This window comes from Ursus maritimus, unplaced genomic scaffold (genome assembly GCF_017311325.1).
Source record: "Ursus maritimus isolate PB19 unplaced genomic scaffold, ASM1731132v1 scaffold_6, whole genome shotgun sequence".
NCBI classification, from domain to species: Eukaryota; Metazoa; Chordata; class Mammalia; order Carnivora; family Ursidae; genus Ursus; species Ursus maritimus.
In genome coordinates, this window is record NW_024426774.1 from 19,647,454 (window position 1) to 19,668,151 (window position 20,698).

General features: G+C 39.6%; 1 protein-coding gene across 15 annotated transcripts in view; it reads right to left on the reverse strand.

Moving 5' to 3' along the window:
* Positions 1-20,698, reverse strand: part of DTNB (dystrobrevin beta) — a 231,551-nt gene that overhangs the window by 193,639 nt on the left and 17,214 nt on the right. For all 15 annotated transcript variants that reach the window (XR_005832775.1, XR_005832774.1, XR_005832776.1 and 12 more), the window contains exon 2: positions 7,669-7,736. Coding sequence is in view for 12 of the 15 variants with exons in the window: in XM_040622973.1 (XP_040478907.1) it covers positions 7,669-7,735 (67 nt within the window). In the remaining 3 variants the exon portion in view is untranslated. The remainder of the gene's footprint in view (positions 1-7,668; positions 7,737-20,698) is intronic.

Here is a 20,698-nt window from a genome sequence, read left to right on the forward strand (position 1 = left end):
GAAAGCCCCCAGTGAAGAAACTAAAATGATTATATTATCCCTTTGGGTATTGTGAACTAGAAAAGATTCTAGTTCACTTCATTATCATTCATTTCGAGAATATTTCATTATAAGAAATACACTGAAATGTCACTTTAATACTACTCTCAGATAGTATATTTCAAGCTTATCAAGAAATGGTACAAAGGGCCCTAACCAAACACACAGGCAGAACTCTAGCCACAGGTGGAGAGCCCAGTGAAGCTCCTGGACAGACAGGAGACAACCTAAAAACACTGAGTACCCAAGAGGTACAGGGAATGGATAAGAAAAGATTAACCCTTCTTTCTCTGTTATGGCTCTCCTCATTCGTGAGAATAGGGGATCAGCTTCTATAGTATAACCAAATCCCAAGGAAAGCAAAGAGTCAAATGGAAGGGTTTTATTGTATCTGCTTATACCAGAAGCGTGCATCAGAGTCTCCTAGAGGAGAACCTGGAATCTTCATTCCAGAGAGTCCTATAATCAAGGTAGGTTTGGGAAACACATAACTAACTACTCAACTCAGCTACAAGGTCTGGCTCGTGCAACTCTCAAATTCTACCTCACACCCAACTCCAACCAGTTCGGGCTACATATAATTACCCAAACATGCCAAGCTCTCTCATCTGAGCCTTTGTAAGTGCTACTTACTGTTCCAGCCCTTTCTTCATCACATCATTGAACTGACTCAGCCTAGACATCGCTTCTTCCCAGATCCTTTCCTGGACCCCCCGTGCTTGCCCAATCATGGCTCCTACTGCCCTATCATTCCTTATTTCCATTTTCAGGAAAATAGTTTCAGGAAGGCAGAGACCATTTTATTGTTGTGTTGTTCATTACTATATGCCCAAAACTAGGACATATAAAACTAGCACCTGAAATATTCATTGAATGAATAAATAACTGAAAACTAGAAAGTTCTGTGTTGCTGGTATAAAAGACTGATCTGCTTTCCCTCAAAAATATACTAAGTAGAGTCAAAATATTACACAAACTGTACAATTTTGGAAAAGCTGGCACAAGGAGGTGACAAAAGTAGTCCTTTCCCTATATAAACACGTTGATGCATGCAGCCTTCTTCAGACAGAGCACAGGATTCCAAACTGCACTCTAGGGAGACACAGGATTTGGTGGAGGTGCTCAGCACACGGGCAGAAGGTGTAAGGAAGTGAGTATATTTTGTCAAAAAGGCATCTAACTAACGAGATGAGGAGGAGAAAGAGAAGAGATAACAAACCTAGTAAATGTAAGGATAGTAACATTTCTGAATTGTCTCAAACCCTTACAACCATTTTTAACAAGCAAAACTTTTCAAGACAATAAGAGTCTGAATAAGTAACAAAAATAAACATAAATGACTTCCTTGTTTTTTTTTCTTGGCAGTATGACTAGAAACCCTGGGGACCAGAGATGAAGCCAGAAGTCCCAACAGAGAGGAAGGTACAGACCACAGAATGGTGACTCTTTCAGTGGGTGAAGAAGAAACAAACGAAAAAAAAAATCCCACAAAGGGAAACATTAGGGACACATGACTGGCTCCACCTAGATTTAGATTTAAATTTTAAAGCCAACCAAGACAGTGATAATCGAGTAGGTTAGACAAAAGAAAAACTGACCATACGAAAGAATTATAAAGTCTAATTTGTGGTGTTAAAAAAGATAATACTAAAAATAGAATGTATTTCACAAAGGAGGCGCTCTAAAACTGTCTAATATTCCTGTATTGCTTCTAATAAAGTTATAAACATTGAAAAGCTCTGGACTCCACTTTAATTGATGCTCGAATCTCTAGGGTAGGCACAAAAAGAAGAGAAAAAGAATATGCAACTCAACCAAGAAGAGGAAAAAGTGGAACAGAAGGAAGGAAGCACAATTCATCTAAGGAAGGCAAGAAAGGAAGAAAAAACAACAGAGAAAGGACACAGTGGAAGCACCAAACAAGACGGAAGAAAAAGTGAAATATAACCATATTCATAAAAAAACCTAAAGAGGATAAATTCTTCAGTGAAAAAGCAAAGACTGTCAGTCATAAGAGTTGTTGTTAAATAATCTAGCTTACATTACTGACAGGAGATACACATAAAACATAAAGACACAGGGGCGCCTGAGTGGTTCAGTGAGTTAAGCATCTGACTCTTCTTGATTTAGGCTTAGGTTATGATCTTAGGGTCATGGGATCAAGACCCATGTTGGGCTCCACACAGATTCTCTCTCTCCCTCTCCCCTGCCCCTTCACCCACCCACACCAAAATAAATAAATGAATCTTAAAAAAAAATAAGGATACGGAAAGTTTTTTAAAAGAATGAAAAGATACTGGGGCGCGTGGGTGGCTCAGTCATTAAGCGTCTGCCTTCGGCTCAGGGCGTGATCCCAGGGACCTAGGATCAAGCCCCGCATCGGGCTCCCTGCTCAGCGGGAAGCCTGCTTCTTCCTCTACCACTCCCCCTGCTTGTGTTCCCTCTCTCACAGGCTGTCTCTCTCTCTCTGTGAAAGAAAGAAAGAAAGAAAGAAAGAAAGAAAGAAAGAAAGAAAGAAAGAAAGAAAGAAAGAAAGAAAGAAAGAAAGAAAGAATGAAAAGATACCGCACAAGGCATACTAACCAAAAGAAAACTGGTACAGCTATATTAATAACAAAAAATATAATTCAGAGCAAAAAGCATCACTAGAAAAAGAGTATACCTACATAATGACAAAACAGTCAATTTCCTAGGTAGACATAATATTTTAATAGCTGTGCATCTAAGAGCAAAAGCTTCAAATCACTGACAGAACTAAGGGGTAAAAAATTAAAATCCATGATCAAAGTAGAGATTTTTAACAACTTTCAGTAATTAAGCAGTCAAATCGGTAAGGACAGAAAAGGTCTGAATAAAACATGTAACAAGTTGAATCTAAATAATGAAGAAATCACACACATTATTTTCAAACGCACATGGAATATTTACAAAAACATATAACAAAAAATATCACCAAATTCAAAGATTCTAGAACATCCTTCATCCCCTGACCCACATCCCAATTGAGGTAAATATTTTTTAAATTAAAAGTCATTTATTTGCAAATTTAAAAGGGTACTTCTAAATAATTCCTAACACAAATTAGAAAACACAGAGAAGTGATCATGAAAATGGCATCTATTGGAACACACAGAATGCAAAAACAGAAAATCACAGGAAAGAAGTTCTCAAGCGCTTACATAAGAGAGGAAAAAGCCTGAAAATAAATGGCCCGAGTTACGCAACATAAGAGGTTGGAAAAGGGGGCGCCTGGGTGGCTCAGTCATTAAGCATCTGCCTTCGGCTCAGGGCATGTTCCCAGGGTCCTGGGATCGAGCCCCACGCATCAGGCTCCCTGCTCGGCAGGAAGCCTGCTTCTCCCTCTCACACTCCCCTTGTTTGTGTTCCCTCTCTCACTGCCTCTCTGTCAAATACATAAATAAAATCTTTAAAAAAAAAAAAAAGAGGTTGGAAAAAGAACAGAATCACCTGAAGTAAAAAGAAGAAAGTAATAAACACAATAGTACAAAATAATGAGGCAGAAACAAAGATACATGGAGAGGACCAACAAAGCCAAAGTTTCCTGAAAAGACCAATAAAACTGCCAAATTTTGGAAAAGGAAAAAATAAAATCAGAATCTCTGAGCCAGGAGGCCTGGCGCTAAGCATTTTGTAGACTGACCTGTACTTTAGCTCCAGAGTTAAGAACTACTGTTCTAACTACCACCTTTCATTTTTCTTAGTAACTTAGCTACCAAGTTACTTCTATGTAATTTAGTCCACTCTTCTTTCAATAAATATTTATCAAGCCACTGGGGCTACCAAGATAAACAGATATGATCCTCATTCTCATGGCACTTAGAGTCTACAAGAGAAAATACTAAGCATGGAAAGAAGAGTAGGGAATTGAAAGATACTGTCTAAAGACAGAAAGGCTTAAGAATATCATAGAAAGGAATAATAATAAAGGTCACACAACGTTATAAATTATTTCTAACTAAATTGTTAAATGATTAGGATAGCTTTCTCGCTATACAGCAAAGCTGAGTCACTGTGACAGAGAACGCACCATACGGCCTGCAAATCCTAAAATATTTACTTTCTGACCCTTTAAGGAAAAGATTGCCAGCCCTAGCACTATACTTACAGAGTAAAGCAGAAATATATTCATCTCAAGAGAAGCAGAAAACATCTGATAAAATTCGATACTCATTCATGATTTAAAGACAGTAAGAGTAATAACTCTTCATAAATTAGAACCTAGAAGTAGTTCCTTAACCTGATAAATGACACAAAACCTGCAACAAATACCATTTTAATAGTGAAATATTACCTCTATCTCCATTAAAGTAAAAAAACAAGACAAGGATGACCTCCCTGTTCTTCAATATAGTATCTGAGAGGGCACCTGGCTGGCTCAGTCCATCGAGCGTCCAACTCTTGATTTTGGCTCTGGTCATGATCTCCGGGTCCTGGGATCGAGCCCCAAGTCAGGCTTCATGCTCAGCAAAGAGTCTGCTTGTCCCTCTCTCTCTGCCCCTCCCCCTGCTCATTCTCTCTCTCTAACAAATAAATAAAATCTTTTTTAAAAATTGCAAAAATAATAGTCAAAACCATCTTTCTTTAAAAATAATATAGTCCCAAAGAATGTACAACATCAAGAAGGAACCCTCATGTAAACTACAAACTCTGGGTGTTACAATTTGGCAACACAGGCCCATCAGTTGTAGCGAATGTACCCTCTGGTGGGGGGGGTGTTAATGGGGGAAGTTGTGCATGTGTGCTCTGGGGACCTGCTGTACCTGCCTCTTACGTTTACTATGAACCTGAAACTGCTCTAAAAAAGTGAAGTCTTTTTTTTTTTTTGACAGAGAGAGACAGCCAGTGAGAGAGGGAACACAAGCAGGGGGGGTGGGAGAGGAAGAAGCAGGCTCATAGCAGAGGAACCTGATGTGGGGCTCGATCCCAGAATGCCAGGATCACGCCCTGAGCCAAAGGCAGACGCTTAACGACTGAGCCACCCAGGTGCCCCTAAAAAAGTGAAGTCTTTAAAAAAAAAAAAAAATGATGGCCATACCTACATAAGTAAAAATCTATTAATTACCCACCCAGACAAATAAAACAGGGAAAGAGCAGTGGATTTAAAATTGCCATAAAATCAACCCAAAACCTAGATGGTAGAACCCTATGATAAGGCTGGCAAAAGATGATTTTTACATCCACAGAAGGTAACAATGCTGGAGACCGGTGGGGATGTTGGAAAGGAGAGAGTATGGCTTTCAGCAGCAGACACTACTGTCACCAGTGCAATTCTTCCCATGAAGAAAGAGGGGAGACGAGAAGCCATACCCACCAAACATCTCCAAAACTGTCCATATCCTTGAGTTTGTTACAGAGACAGGCAATTTGTCCGAGCTCTATGTGTCAGAATGATAACATTCATTAAGCAGCAAGCCCAATTCTTCACAGAATGCCCAATTTCTACTCCAAATATCTAGCCTAGCTGTGCTCTCTGGCAGGCTCGTGTTTATTTACCAAAGGCACTCCAGGCACTTCTTACTATCAGGATTTATTGTTTATCTACTAGGTTTCCTTATTTTGTCTGTTTCCCCTCACCAAAATGTAAGCAATATGAGCGAAGTCAGGGACTATGTTCTGTTCTCCCCTTAACCCTATCACCTAGAACAGTGCCTGGAACATAGCAGATCTTCAGTAAATGTGTTAAAAAATTAATGGAAAAGATGACCCCTTGGCTGAGTCTTGAATGGTAAGCAGGAACAATTAGGGAGATTCAGGTGGGCCCAGCTGCATGAGCAAAGGCACAAAGACACCAAATGCATGATCCAGATGGGAAAGCCAATTCAGTACTGCTGGGAAATGACACACACGGCGTGTGATGGGAACCGGGAACCTGAGACCTGAGGGCAAAAGAGACCAGGAGGGCCTTGCCTGGCATGCCCCGGAGCTCAGACTTTCTGGGGAGAATGACGAGGAGCAGCTGAAGGGATTTCAGAAGGAAGTAACGCAGACTTATACAGGTCAGCTGCCAGCATCACAGATCACAGATTTCAAAGGGTTGACCATGGAAGAAAGGATCCGAAACAGACTGCTTTAGTTCAGAAAGGTAATGATAAAAATATTAAACACAAGTAACCACATTAAATACCTACTATTCTGTGTCAAGCACTGTGCTAATAAATGTCTAAGTGACATTATCTCATTTATTTTCATAATAATTCTACGAAGTAGATACTATTTCCGTTTTATGGACAAGGAAACTGTAGCACAGAGGTTAAGTCAAGTCACCTAAGGTTATACAGCCAAGATCCAAATACAGGCAGCCTGATGCCACAGCCTCGGTTCAAAGCCGCCATAGTCTCAGGAACAGACCACCAAGACTCCCTTCTGAGGTAAAACGGAGCTGCACTTTGTGATTTCTTTGGAGGTGGAAGGTGAGGTAGACGGATGTGACTGCGAGGTGTCTGGCTTGGATGACGAGATGACAGACTCAGATCTATAAAACTCCTTGAAGATGCCCAGACTGCACACTCGCTGCCAAAAATGTCTCCTGAAATCTTCAACAAATACTTACCTAGGTTATGCTGGACAGGACAGCATAGATCTCAGTTGAGTCAAACTCTGCCTCCCATTACTAAGACTCTAAAGATTTAAAATACCTTGATCTTGAAACTTTATCTGCTGATTTCTACTCTGACAGGCAGAATTCTAGCATTCTACAAGTACCTCAGGGGCTATCTCAGGCAGGGCTCCTGCCTCCCCTCTTCAACCAAGCAGTACCAACTTTATGACACTCACATGTTAAGGGTCCTTGTAAGAGCAGACTTTTTAAAAAGATTATAATGCTTTTTAAAAGATACCACAATCCCTGGTACAGACCAGTAACCTTATTTCATGGCAAAGGAATCTGTGGTCCACCAAGTGTGAGCGCACTGGTCAAAGTCACACAGTCAAGGTCACATAGATAAGTAATCGACAGACCGAAATAATCACTCAAATACTAGGAACTATTCAACTCCTCCTTTCCTTTGTTCGAGTTTTACAGAAGACTATAATTTTTTAACAGAAGATTTAAAACTGTATCATAAAGTAATATACCAAAGCTATATACATTTAGTGCTTTTAATTATTCCTATGGCTCAAGTGTTGTCCTAACTCTTGGTCCTCTACACCTTAGAATCTGTTTCTAGTATAAGGTAACTTATATTCAAGTCAACTCAATTATAATATATGCTCTGGCTTGAGGCCCTTCAACTCCATGATTCTCTGACTCCCTTTCTTCCCTTTCTGAGGTTGGGACACGCTAATGCGTGGGGCACCTGGGTGGCTCAGTCGGTTAAGCATCCCCAACTCTTGACTTTAGCTCAGGTTATGATCTCAGGGTCATGAGATGGAGCTCCGGGTCAGGCTCCGTGCTCACCAGGGAGTCTGTGTGAGATTCTCTCCCTGTCCCTCTCTCCCTCTCTACCACTCTCTCTCTCTTTCTGTCTCTCTCTAAAATAAATAGATAAATCTTAAAAAAAAAAAAAAAATGGAACATGCTAATGTTTAAAGCTGTGCCTTCATCAGGCAAAAAAAATAAAGGCATCCCCACACACACAAACAAGGAATCAAGAAGCACTCAAGACTCACGCATTTCTATGAACAGCTGCCTCTTCTCTGCCATGGTCTTCCGCTTGTTCCCACTTTCCTCAATCATCCTAGAAACAAAGAAAGATACAATAAACCACTGCAATTTGACAATTCAACCAAGGGCTTATCATTCTGTTATGAAGAAGTACAGGAAACCAAGTTGTATATGCACATTTAAGAGACGATCAGTAAAAATAAAGTGGAAGCCCGATACAGAAAAAGACAAACCACTGTCCCTTTATTTACTTGATAGCTTCTAAAATATTACAAAGTCAATAATTAAATGAGCTCATACACTTGCTTCCTGAGCTGAAAATATGGGGCCATGTGTTATTTCTAACTTTGATTATTTTCTCTGCAGAGTCCTGGATTAGTTGGAACACGGCTTCCTATATCCTTACTGTTTTACACAGATAAACATGGTACTAAATATAATTTAGAAGATAATTATAATGAAAGGCTAAACTAAAGAATATAATAGTTACTAGCTTATATATAAAAGACATAAATAAAATCTTCTATTTTCATATTAAACAATATTGAACAAAGGAAGTATTCATCCCCAAACTCAAAGAATGCCTAGAGATAAATTTTTTATCACATGGTAATAGTGCAGATTTGTCAATCTGCAACAGAGGCTATTCCAGTCACTCTGTTAAAACTCTTTCCATGTGTTACCTCATTTAATCCTTCCAACAACCCTAGATACTGGTATCGTTATTATTATCCCCATTTTATAGATTAGGAAACAGCCTGGAAAAGAATAACTTGCTTGAGGGCACAACTCAGAAGTGGTAGAGTTAAATCCCACCCTTTCACTAACCTTCTTACATAACTGTTGCTTTTCGATGCATACTGCCAAACTCCACACCTGAAAGGCTAGAAAATAAATAAGCCCCCTGCACAGACTCTACTGATGCAAAATCCTCGATAATTTCAGCTGAATTTTGCCTTATTATGTGAAGAAAAAACATCTAGAAAAAGAGCATAAGCCAAACAATTTCCCTAAGGAGATTAAACTGTTGTAAATCATGGAGTGATTTACATAGCACAGTTTCAAATATATTAGAATCACAAATTAAATGATGACTACACAAATTACATATCCATCAAAACAAGATGCCTGGCAAAAGTTTAGTTTTAAATATACCCTAAAGAAAATTTAAAATGTAAATGCATTCCTTAACAGTCTACAATATTTTGATAATTAAGGCCAACCCTTTCCTAAATCATTGATGTATTACCAAGTAGGCTTTAACACATGATGGTTACTTAACAATTAACTCCCAAGAGAAAAAAATTTTAAACAGGAAGAAAGCCAAAAAACAAAGCTACTAGAAACAGCAAAAATGTAATGAAATCTAGGTCCTAGAGAAAAAAACAAGAGTTGGTACCACTAGCCTGTAATTACAAAGAAAGAATGATATTTAAAAGTTTAATACCTCCTCCTCAATCTTGGTCCCTCACTACAAATTTTAAATGCTAACCATAGGTTAAAAGATAGTATCATAATATCCTTTATAACATACCTCATTTATTATATCCTTCTTCTACTTTTGCTATTTCTCTATACCACTTTTTTTCAAAGTAGAGCCTAAAAATTCCTGGAGATCTCTAAGTTCTTTATGACAATTTTCTAAATTTTATCTTTATCTCCAAATTAAACTTGAAAAATTTAATATAACTATATTCTGGATCATTGGGATATCTACCAAACTACAATGCTAAAACAAAAATATCAACACTCTCTATAAATTTAAGGAAGATCCAAAGTTTTATAATGTTCAGTATGTCCAGGAAACAGTACAAAATTATCTGGCAAAAAACCAACCAAGAAAATCTTAACTCACAAGGTAAAAGACAATCAACAGATGCCACTGACAAGATGACACAGACGTTGAGATGGACAGAGACTTTAAAGTGGCGATTAGAAAATTGCTCAAATTAGCAATCACAAACACTCCTGAAACAAGAGTTAAAATCTTAAGTGTCGGGGCGCCTGGGTAGCGCAGTCATTAAGCGTCTGCCTTTGGCCCAGGGCGTGATCCTGGCGTTCTGGGATCGAGTCCCACATTGGGCTCCTCGGCTGGGAGCCTGCTTCTTCCTCTCCCTCTCCCCCTGCTTGTATTCCCTCTCTCGCTGGCTGTCTCTCTGTCACATAAATAAATAAAATCTTAAAAAAAAAAAAAAAGTGTCAGCACAGAAAGAAAAGATGTGAAAGGAACCGAATGGAAAGGTTAGAACTGAAATATGCACTCATTGGGGGGGGGGGACTCACTGGATGGACCCAACAGTAGAATGGAGACGAAAGAGGAAAGAGTCAGTAAATTTAAAGACATATCAAGCAGAGATTATCCAATCTGAACAGCAGGGGAAAAAAAAGTGAAAGAGAGATTTCTTTTCCTTTTTCTTTCTTTCTTTCTTTCTTTTTTTTTTTTTTTTTTTTTTTTAAGAAATAAAGCCTCAGGGACTGGGTGGACAAAAATAAAAGATCCAACATTCATCATGTACTAAGAATCCCAGAAGGAGAAAAGAAGGAATGTGGCGATGGCATGCTAAACAATACATGAAGACATAATAGCTGAAAACCTACCAAGTTCAGTGAAAGACATACCTATAAATTCAAGAAACTGAGCAAACAAGTTAAAGCCAAAGAACCTCATTATAATGGTCACATCATAATCAAATTGCTGAAAGACAAAGAAAAATTCTTGAAAGAAGTCAGAGCAAAAGAACATTTTACGCATAGGAGAGGGATCAGCCGATTTTTTTTTAAAGGGCCAAACAGTAAATAATTTAGGTTTGCAGACCATGTGGTCTCTGTCACAACTACTCACCATTGCCACTGCAGCATGAAAGCAGCTACAGACAATATGTAGACAAATGGGTATGGCTTTTTTGAAATTTTATTTCGAAAACAAACAGGCAGTCAACCCACAGAACACAGCCTACCAACTTCTGTTTGAGAGGATTGATGACATGAATTACTGCAGATTTCTTATCAGAAACTATGGAAGTCAGAAGATGGTGGAGCAATGCTTTTCATTCTATATTGGGAGAATATTAACCTTCAGAAATTAAAGAAAACTGAGAGAATTTGTAGTCAGCAGACATGCTCTAAAATAATTGCTAAGGAAAGTTCTTCAGAAAGGGAAAATAATTACAAAATGTTACAAATGAAGAACAGCAATAGAAAAGATGTTAGAATAACACCAATTTCACACAATTGCTACCAGAAAATACAAAAGAACATCTTCCAATTCATTTTAAAAAGCCAATAATATCCTGATACCCAAAACAAAGACAGTACAAAAACAAATGTCTCTCATGAACATAGATACAAAAACCCTCAACAAGCAAAATCCTCAACAAAATACTATAAATTGAATCAAGCCATATATAAAAGGCTTGCAAGCAGTTGGACTTTATTCCAGGCCTTTATGCAAGGCCAATTCAACATCTGAAAATTAATCAATATAATCCAACATATTAACAATCTAATAAAAAAAATGTTTATATCAGATGCGAAAAGAACATTTGACAGGGGCGCTTGGGTGGCACAGCAGTTAAGCGTCTGCCTTCGGCTCAGGGCATGATCCCGGCATTGTGGGATCGAGCCCCACATCAGGCTCCTCCGCTGTGAGCCTGCTTCTTCCTCTCCCACTCCCCCTGCTTGTGTTCCCTCTCTCGCTGGCTGTCTCTATCTCTGTCGAATAAATAAATAAAATCTTTAAAAAAAAAAAAAAGAACATTTGACAAAATACAGTGTTCATTCCTGATGATAAACTCTCTGCAAACTAGAAATAAAATCTTTCTACACCTAATAAAGGGCACCTACAGAGCACTTACAGCTTAGATCACATTTAATGGTAGAAAACTATATGCTTTTCTCCTAAAACTGGGACCAAGACAAGGATGTCCATTCTTACTACTTCTACTAAACATTATATGGGATGTCTTAGCCGGTGAAAGAAGATGAAAAATAAAAGGCAAGCAGATTGGAAAGGAAGAAATAAAATTACTCCTATTTTGCAGACAACATGATGATCTTTGCAGAAATTCCAAATTCTAGGAGCCAAAAAAAGCTCCTAGAACTAAAACATGAGTCTGACCCTGTTGCAGGACACAAGGTCAAAACAGAAAAGTCAGCCACAGTTCTGTTTACTAACACTGAGCAATTAGAAATTGAATACTTGGAAAACAGCGTTTACAATATCTCTAACAAAAACACGATGCTGAGGTATATACTAACAAAATATGGACAGGATTTGTACACTGGAATCACAAAACAGTGATGAAATTTTTAAAAGACCTAAACAAACAGAAAGACATACCATCTAACCAGACAGTCTAACCAAAATTCCAGAAGAAATTTTTGTAAATATAGACAATTCTAAATTCCATAAAAATAGGCAAAAGGAATAGACAAGGCAATTTTGAAAAGGGAAAATAAAGATGTAGGATTATTTTTTTTTTAAAGATTTTATTTATTTATTTGACAGAGATAGAGACAGCCAGCGAGAGAGGGAACACAAGCAGGGGGAGTGGGAGAGGAAGAAGCAGGCTCCCAGCAGAGGAGCCTGATGTGGGGCTCGATCCTCTAACGCCGGGATCTTGCCCTGAGCTGAAGGCAGACGCTTAACCGCTGTTCCACTCAGGCGCCCCCAAAGATGCAGGATTATAGTAAACTTTATGAATTACTAAAATCCACAGCAATCAAGACAGCACAGTACTGGAAAAGGCCATTTCATTTTTTTTTAAAAGATTTTATTTATTTATTCGACAGAGATAGAGAGAGAGAGAGCCAGAGAGAGAGGGAACACAAGCAGGGGGAGTGGGAGAGGAAGAAGCAGGCTCATGGCGGAGGAGCCTGATGTGGGGCTCGATCCCATAACGCCGGGATCACGCCCTGAGCCGAAGGCAGACGCCTAACTGCTGTGCCACCCAGGCGCCCCCATTTCATTTTTTTTTTAAGTGCAAAAGAAATTCAGTGAAGAAGGACAGACTTGGTGTTGGAAAAACTGGTTATCTATATGACAAAAAGATGAACCTTGCCCTATACCTCACACCATAAACAAAAAATAATTTGAGATGGAAGATAAATGTAAATGTAAAGTATAAAAAGTATAAAACTTTTAGAAGAAAACATGGGAGAAAGCCTTCATGGTCTGGTACGTCACAGTAAAAGCACAAGCCATTAAAAAAAAAAAAAGACAAATTGAACATTACCAAAATTAAACAATTTTTCTATATAAGAAACTGGTAAGAAATGAAAAGACAAGTTACACACGGGACGAAAAATATTTGCAAATCACATGTTAAATACAAGATTTTAATTAAAATATGTATATATATTTTTAAAAAACTCTCAAAACCAAACTAAGGTGTAAGAAAAGCTTGTACTCAACAGTAGCCACAACACTGACATTATTTGTTGACTTAAGAGTATAGAAGACCCTCTTGATATCCTGCCTTTATGCCATCACCCAGTTCAGCTTCTAGTTGCCAGCGTCTGCATTTCCTTGTCTGAGGGCTTTTTCTGCCACTGAAGGCAGCCGTGACATTTGCAGGGCAGTCCGAAGCACCAGGGGCTTTACATTCCTGGAGGAACCCTCCCACTGATGGCAGTTAATATATAAATACTGCAGCTCCTTTACCCAACAAAAGGTGATGTTTTCCACTGGCTTCCAGAGTTCCTCATTGGAATTAAGTCTGCTTACCCACAGTGCCTGATAAGAAAGCCTTTACCGGCTATGTTCTTTTCTCTGTCTCACTTCTCCACTCTACTGGTATCTCCTAGGATAACCTAAAAAAAAAACAAAAAACAAAAACAAAAAAAAAAACCCAGAAAACAAAACAAAAACAGACTTGTACTTGTCTTTACATCAGCATTTGCGTCTAGGGTAACCCAAAATAAGACAGATTTGATCCTGGTATAACAGGGCTTCCAGACGGATTCTGTAAGGGGATCACTCACCAACCAAATGACAAGGTTCCCAGTGCTGGTAATAAGTGGCTTGGTGAGAACCCCTGGTGGGCTGCTGCCTCAGCATTACTAACAAGTAGCTCCTAGGTGGAGCTAGGACGGGATACAGGTGAACATGACTGGGTTACGTGATAGCTTTCGCATTTGAGAGATATAAGGGCATCAAGAATTTTAAAGACAATTAAATTGGTTGAGTTTTTGTTACGTAGCACTGATACACAGAACAAAGAAAATGTCAAAGCCTAAATCATCTAAGTATCAACTCGAAGCATGGTAGGACAGCCAGAAGACCTCAGAGCAGCATTTTAAGGAACTCTGAGTCCCTACAACTAGAAGGCAGATTGTGCTAAAAATCAGGCCCGAATTCTGATTATGAAAGTAGGTAAATTATTTAAAAGACTGAATTCACAGTCCAGCCAAGAGTCTCCTGAACCGTCTGGGCCAGAAGAACTGGCTCCCTTGCTCTTGTTTCGAGATGGCACTCTCCTCTGCCTAAAGACCACGAAAAGGCCTCATCCGAGATGCATGCCTCAAAACATGCTGACCCTTCTCAGGATCTGTTCCTACCTCTTTGATTCCAGGCTAATAACTAGGATCAAGTCTTGGCATCATGGAAATAGGGAGGTACTGTCCTTACTTTGGATGGAAAGGGGTGATTCACCATAACAGCTATTGGACCTGATGAAATGCACTGGTGGCACCTGGAAGAACATACCTGGGAATGAACTTGAGGACCGAGTGTAAGGTTGGTGAGAACTGTTGATACGGGTGCACTCCCCCATGACCCAGGATTTAATGTTCCAGAAAGGACACCTAGAGCCAGTCCTAATGTGCAGCTAGATTGGCTCATTTAACCCTCAGGGGTTTCATCAGGGACTGATGAAACTGGAGATGCTAGAACTGCGTGGCAGAGTATAAAGAAAAGAGGCAAAAGCAGGCTCCCTGCCCATATCTCCTAATCTTTGCCAATTCTGTCTCTACTGGACTAACAGCATCTGCTTTAAAAACAAAACAGGGAGCAACCTGGCTGGCTCAGTCAGTAGAGCATGTGACTCTTGAACTCAGGGCTGTGGGTTTGAGCCCCACATTGGATGTAGAGATTACTTAAAAATAAAATCTTTAAGGGGCACCTGGGTGGCTCAGTCGATTGAGTGTCGGACTCTTGATCACAGCTCCAGTCTCGATCTCAGGGTCATGAATTCAGACCCCACACTGGACTCCCCACTGGGCATGGAACCAACTTAAAAAATAATAAAATAAAATAAAATCTTTTTAAAAAAGAAAAAAAAAAAACTGATGGCTTTCCCTGACTTCTGAAGTCCATTTTGTTGCCTGCATGCCAAGCCTGAAATACTACAGATTTCCACCCTCTGGAAACAGTCCTCACCAATGGCTGGTAGACACTCCACCTACCTTGTCCCCTCAAGAGGCTGAACTCTGAGGACATGCTTTACACCGGCTCGTAGAGTTCCCCCGCCGGAACGAGCTCCAGTTACTCACAGTGGTAGCTTGCTTGAAACAATTCCTTTATTTGCTAAACTTCCCTTCCCTATCTCACTTCATGGTCCCCTACTAGTATTTCCTGGGATAATCTTTAAAGCAAAATACTTGCACTCAAATCCCTGTCTGAGTCAGCTTCTGGGGGAACTTAAATCAGTAAGTCTTTCACTTCAACCAAGTCTACAATTCAGATCGCATAAAATCCAAATTTACAGGTTACATATAAACTAAGACTCCTGTAAATGACTTCCCTAGACCTTACTATGGGTGAGTCCATCCAGTGCTCTATGGATACTAATAACTAAAGCTCTGTAGTTATGCTTTTCTTTAACAGTTCCACACTCAACAAGTATCTAATCCTACTGCCATACCTGATTGTATGTCCTTGTCCTTCTGATACAACCTTGAAAATCAACACTTACATGAACGCAAGTACATTTCTTTACTTCCTTCCATTCACGCTCCTGGCAGTTTGCCTTTTCTTGGCCTCATGATCAAGAGGTAACCAACACTTCTGTATCATTCCCCTCACATACGAACTCTGATTTCAAACCCTGCCATTTCCTTCCTCATGATCACCCGTATCCACCCTTTTTTCCCATTTCGACTGCCAAAATCTTTGTCCACGTGAATGCACAAATACAATTCTTTTTTTTTTTTTAAGATTTTATTTATTTATTTGACACAGAGAGAGTGTGTGTGCACAAGCAGGGGGAGCGGCAGGCAGAGGGAGAAGCAGGCTCCCCGCTGAGCAGGGAGCCCAATGCAGGACGCCATCCCAGGACCCTGGGATCATGACCTGAGCTGAGCCACCCAGGCGCTCCCACAAATACAATTCTATGACACTGTGATCTCAGACTCTGCACCCACATCTTCCTGTAGTTCATCCTGTGGACATACAGAGAAATCCACTAGTTGTACTTAGGCCAACACATTCCATCTTCAGGGGTCCTGATTACCCTACTCAGGAGCTTCGTTCCACCCAATTAAAAAAAATCAGGGCACGAAGTGAACTAAGTCAGAGAAAGAAAAATAAATACCATGAACTCATTCATATGTGGAATCTAGTAATACAAAAAAAGTCAAGTTTATTATAGAAGCAGAGTAGAATGGTGGTTTCCAGGGGCTGAGGGTTGGGGAAAATGAGAAGATAGTGATCAAAGGATACAACTTTCAGTTACTGGATGAATGAGTTCTGGGGATCAAATGTACGCCATGGTAAGTATAATCGATAACACTGTACTGTATTGTATACTTGAAATTTGATGAGAGACCTTAAACCACCACAAAAAAAGGTAACCGTGAAGTGATAAATGTGTTAATTAATTCAATTGTGGTAATCATCTCATAAGGTATACATATATCGAATCACCACGCTGTACACTTTAAATATATACAATTTTACTTGTCAATTACACCTCAATAAAGCTGGGGGAGGAATTTAACAATATATCTGAACACATTTCCATGCCATTGAGCACTCTTCAAAAACATAATTTTGAATGGCAGAACGGAATTTTATCACAATTCCTTATCCAAGCCTTGATTGTTGGCAATTATTTCCAATTATCTACTTTGAACAATGCAACAATAAACATCTTCAAAGTAAAACTAATACTTAAAAAAAAAAAAGAGCACAGCCTTAGTCTACAAAATGTAAAAAAAAGAAAAAAAGGACCAACATTCTAGCTATGAGAATGTATGCAAAGTTTCTTCAATCAAAAAAGAGTTCAAACCGTAAGCCCCTAAAAGAGGCTGTTTAATGTCTTACGCCCACTGTCAAACGGAATGAGTTTTTAGATACAGCACCCCAAAAGCACAATTCATGAAAGAAAAAACGGATAAGCTCCATCTTATCAGAATTAACCATAGTGCAAAAGAAACTAAGATTTAAAAAAAAAATGGATAAAGGGGAAAAAAATGCTAAGATAATGAAAAGACAAGCCCTAATGTGAAAGAAATGTTTTTAAAACACAGCTGATAGAGGACTTGTATTCAAAGTATGAAAAGAACGCTTAAAACTCAACAATAAAGGGGCGCCTGAGTAGCTCAGTCGTTGAGCGTCTGCCTTCGGCTCAGGTCAGGGTCCTGGGATCGAGCCCTGCATCAGGCTCTCTGCTTGGCGGGAAGCCTGCTTCTCCCTCTCCTACTCCCCCTGTTGGTGTTCCCTCTCTTGGTGTGTCTCTCTCTGTCCAATAAATAAATAAAATCTTAAAAAAAAAAAAAAAAGCTCAACAATAAGGAAAGAGCCCCCTCCCTCTCCCTCTCTCTCTGCCCTTACGCCCACCAAAATAAATAAATAAATCTTTTTTTTTTTTTTTTTTTAAGGGTAGAGGAGGTGCCTGGAGTGGCGCAGCCTGTTTAACATCTGACTCTCGATTTCAGCTCAGGTCCTGATCTCAGGATCGTGAGATTGAGCCTTTCGTCAGGCTCCGTGTTCAGGGCAGAGTCTGCCTAAGACCATGTCTTCCTCTGCCTCTGCTCCCACCCCCTCACTCTCTCTCTCAAATAAATAAATAAATAAATCTTTAAAAAGAAAATAGCCCAATTAAAAAATGATCGAAAGATCTGGATACTTCACCAAAGAAAACATACAAATGACAAATAAGTACATGAAAAAATGCTCAATATCATCATTAGAAAATTACAAATTAAAACACGATGAGATACTACTATACACCTGTTACAATGGCTAAAATTTTTTTTTTTTTAAAGATTTTATTTATTTATGTGACAGAGAGACAGCCAGCGAGAGAGGGAACACAAGCAGGGGGAGAGGGAGAGGAAGAAGCAGGCTCCCAGCCGAGGAACCCAATGTGGGACTCGATCCCGGTACACCAGGATCACGCCCTGAGCCGAAGGCAGACGCTTAACGACTGCGCTACCCAGGCGCCCACAATGGCTAAAATTTTTTTTAAATGACAATACCAAATGCTGACAAGCACGTGGGGCAATAGGAACTCTCATCCGTGGCGAGTGATACCGCACAAACAGCCACGATGGCAGACGGGTTGGCCGTCTCTACAAAGCTAATCACAGTCTTCTTACCACCTGACCCAGCAATAGCACCACTAGGTATTTACCCAGCTGAGTTGAAAATTTATATTCACACAAAACCTGCACCCAAATGATCACACCCAGCTTTATTCACAATTGCCAAATAATGAAAGCAACCAAGATGCCCTGTAATGGGCGAACAGATAAACAAGCTGTGGTACTTTCCCAATCGGTTCAGCAATAATGAATGAGCTATCAAGCCAGGCAAAGACACAGAGGAAGCTTGAACACATATTAAGTGAAAAAAGTGAGTCTGAAATGACTACACACCATGTCATTCCAATTTCATGACCTTCTAGAAAAACAACACTATGCAAATGGAAAGAATAATGAATAGGTGAAACACAGGGGAGTTTTTAGGATGGTGAAACTTCCATATGAGAGTGGAATGGTGGATCCGTGACAGTATATATTGGTCAAAACTAACAGAAATTTCACACAGTGAACCTTAATGCATGTAAATTTTTAAAAAATCCTTATAACGTCAGAGGATCTCAGGATGAAATGCAAAATGTGACAAATAATCTAACTGTATTACAAACGTATGACACAACCTCCCTGAAGAGGATGAGGGGGAAAGTAGTCACCTAAGTAACTCTGGAAATAAATGGAGTCTGTAACACTAAAGGCAAATCAAAATACACGTAAGTCCTGTACTCTAGTTTCCCACAGGTTCTAAGTTGACAATTCTGATACTAGTATGCAGGTGCACCGCAACTGAACACTTAAGTTAATGGATGCCAGATGGTGGAGTGGTGAGGTTACAGATAAGCAAGATGAGAAGCTAGAAAGTTCCACATGGTAATGGATTACAATTGGAAACATCAGTACAAGTTCATGTTGGCTTAATATGACACAGATGGTTACACATGGAAGCATTTGTAGATATGTGTATATACATGTGGGTTAGTATATACATATATACACCCTTGTTCTAGAGGGCCTAGAAACAACACTATCCCAATAGCAATGAGCATACCTAGTGCCCAAATTTTGGTTGGTATAACACCTTTCTCTGATAAAAGGAACGAGGGCTCCTTGGAGAAATGGCTGAGGCAGGAAATACACAACATGAGCCCTGGAGCTTCTAGAAAATAAGTAAATTCTGGGAGGGGGAGAAAACCATATGACAGGAATGTATCAAAGGAACACAGAAGCCAACTGAAAACTCTTAATGGCCAAAGTTGGAACAATTTCAGCAACAACGTTAAATAGTATTAAATATTCTTAAGTTGATACTGATACAAATGAGTGAATAAATTAACAAATACAGAATCGACAAATATCCTAGGCAGTAAAATTCCAGATTATTTACTAGATACTCTGCGCTAAAGAAGGTAGAGCATAACTCCCCACTCCTTAAGTGTGAGCTGCACACCGTGACTTCCTTCCAAAGAGGAAAGGGAGAGGGACACATACCCTGGCAGTGGGGAAATCTGACAAACATGACCTCAGCCAGGTGATCGAGGTCAACAGTGACTAATTATGTAGACAGGATGTACCCCTGACATGATGTGATGAAAATGGCATTTTACTTCGGGGGTCTTCCGCCCCAAAACCATAAACCCAGTCTGATCATGAGAAAAACATTAGGCAAATTGAGAGAAAATATACAAAATACCTAACCAGCACTCCTCACATCTGTCACGTGTTATCAAAACCTTGATGAGAAAAGCCTAAGAAACTGACAATGCCAAGTGAAGTCTAAGGAGATGTGGCAACTAATTATAACGTGGTGTCCTGGATGGGATTCTGGAACAGAAAAACACCATGAGGAAACGCTATGGAAATCTGAATAAAACAGAGATTTTAGTTAATAATCACACATCATCACTGGTTCATTAATTGTAACAAATGAACAACACTAATGTAAGGTGTTAATAAAAGAAGGACCAGCTATAAGGTACATATGGGTACTCCCTATTTAATTTGTCAGTAAATCTAGAACTGTTCTTTAAAAAGTGGTTTTTTTCAAAAGACAGAACAATTACATATTTCTTCTCCTTTATTCATGTAACTGATTTAAAAAGCAATTTCAGGGGCGCCTGGGTGGCACAGCAGTTAAGCATCTGCCTTCGGCTCAGGGCGTGATCCCGGCGTTATGGGATCGAGCCCCACATCAGGCTCCTCCGCTATGAGCCTGCTTCTCCCTCTCCCACTCCCCCTGCTTGTGTTCCCTCTCTCGCTGGCTATCTCTATCTCTGTTAAATAAATAAATAAAATCTTTAAAAAATAAAAAAATAAAAATAAATTAAAAAATAAAAAGCAATTTCATAGAGGCGCCCGGGAGGCTCCCTCAGTCGGTGAAGCACGTGACTCCTGATCCTGGGGCTGTGAGTTCAAGCCCCACATTGGTTATAGAGATTACTTAAAAATAAAATCTTTAGGGGCGCCTGGGTAGCTCAGTCGATGAGCGTCCAACTCTTGATTTCAGCTCAGGTCATGATCTCAGGGTCGTGGGACAGAGGGCCCCCCCATCTGGCTCCA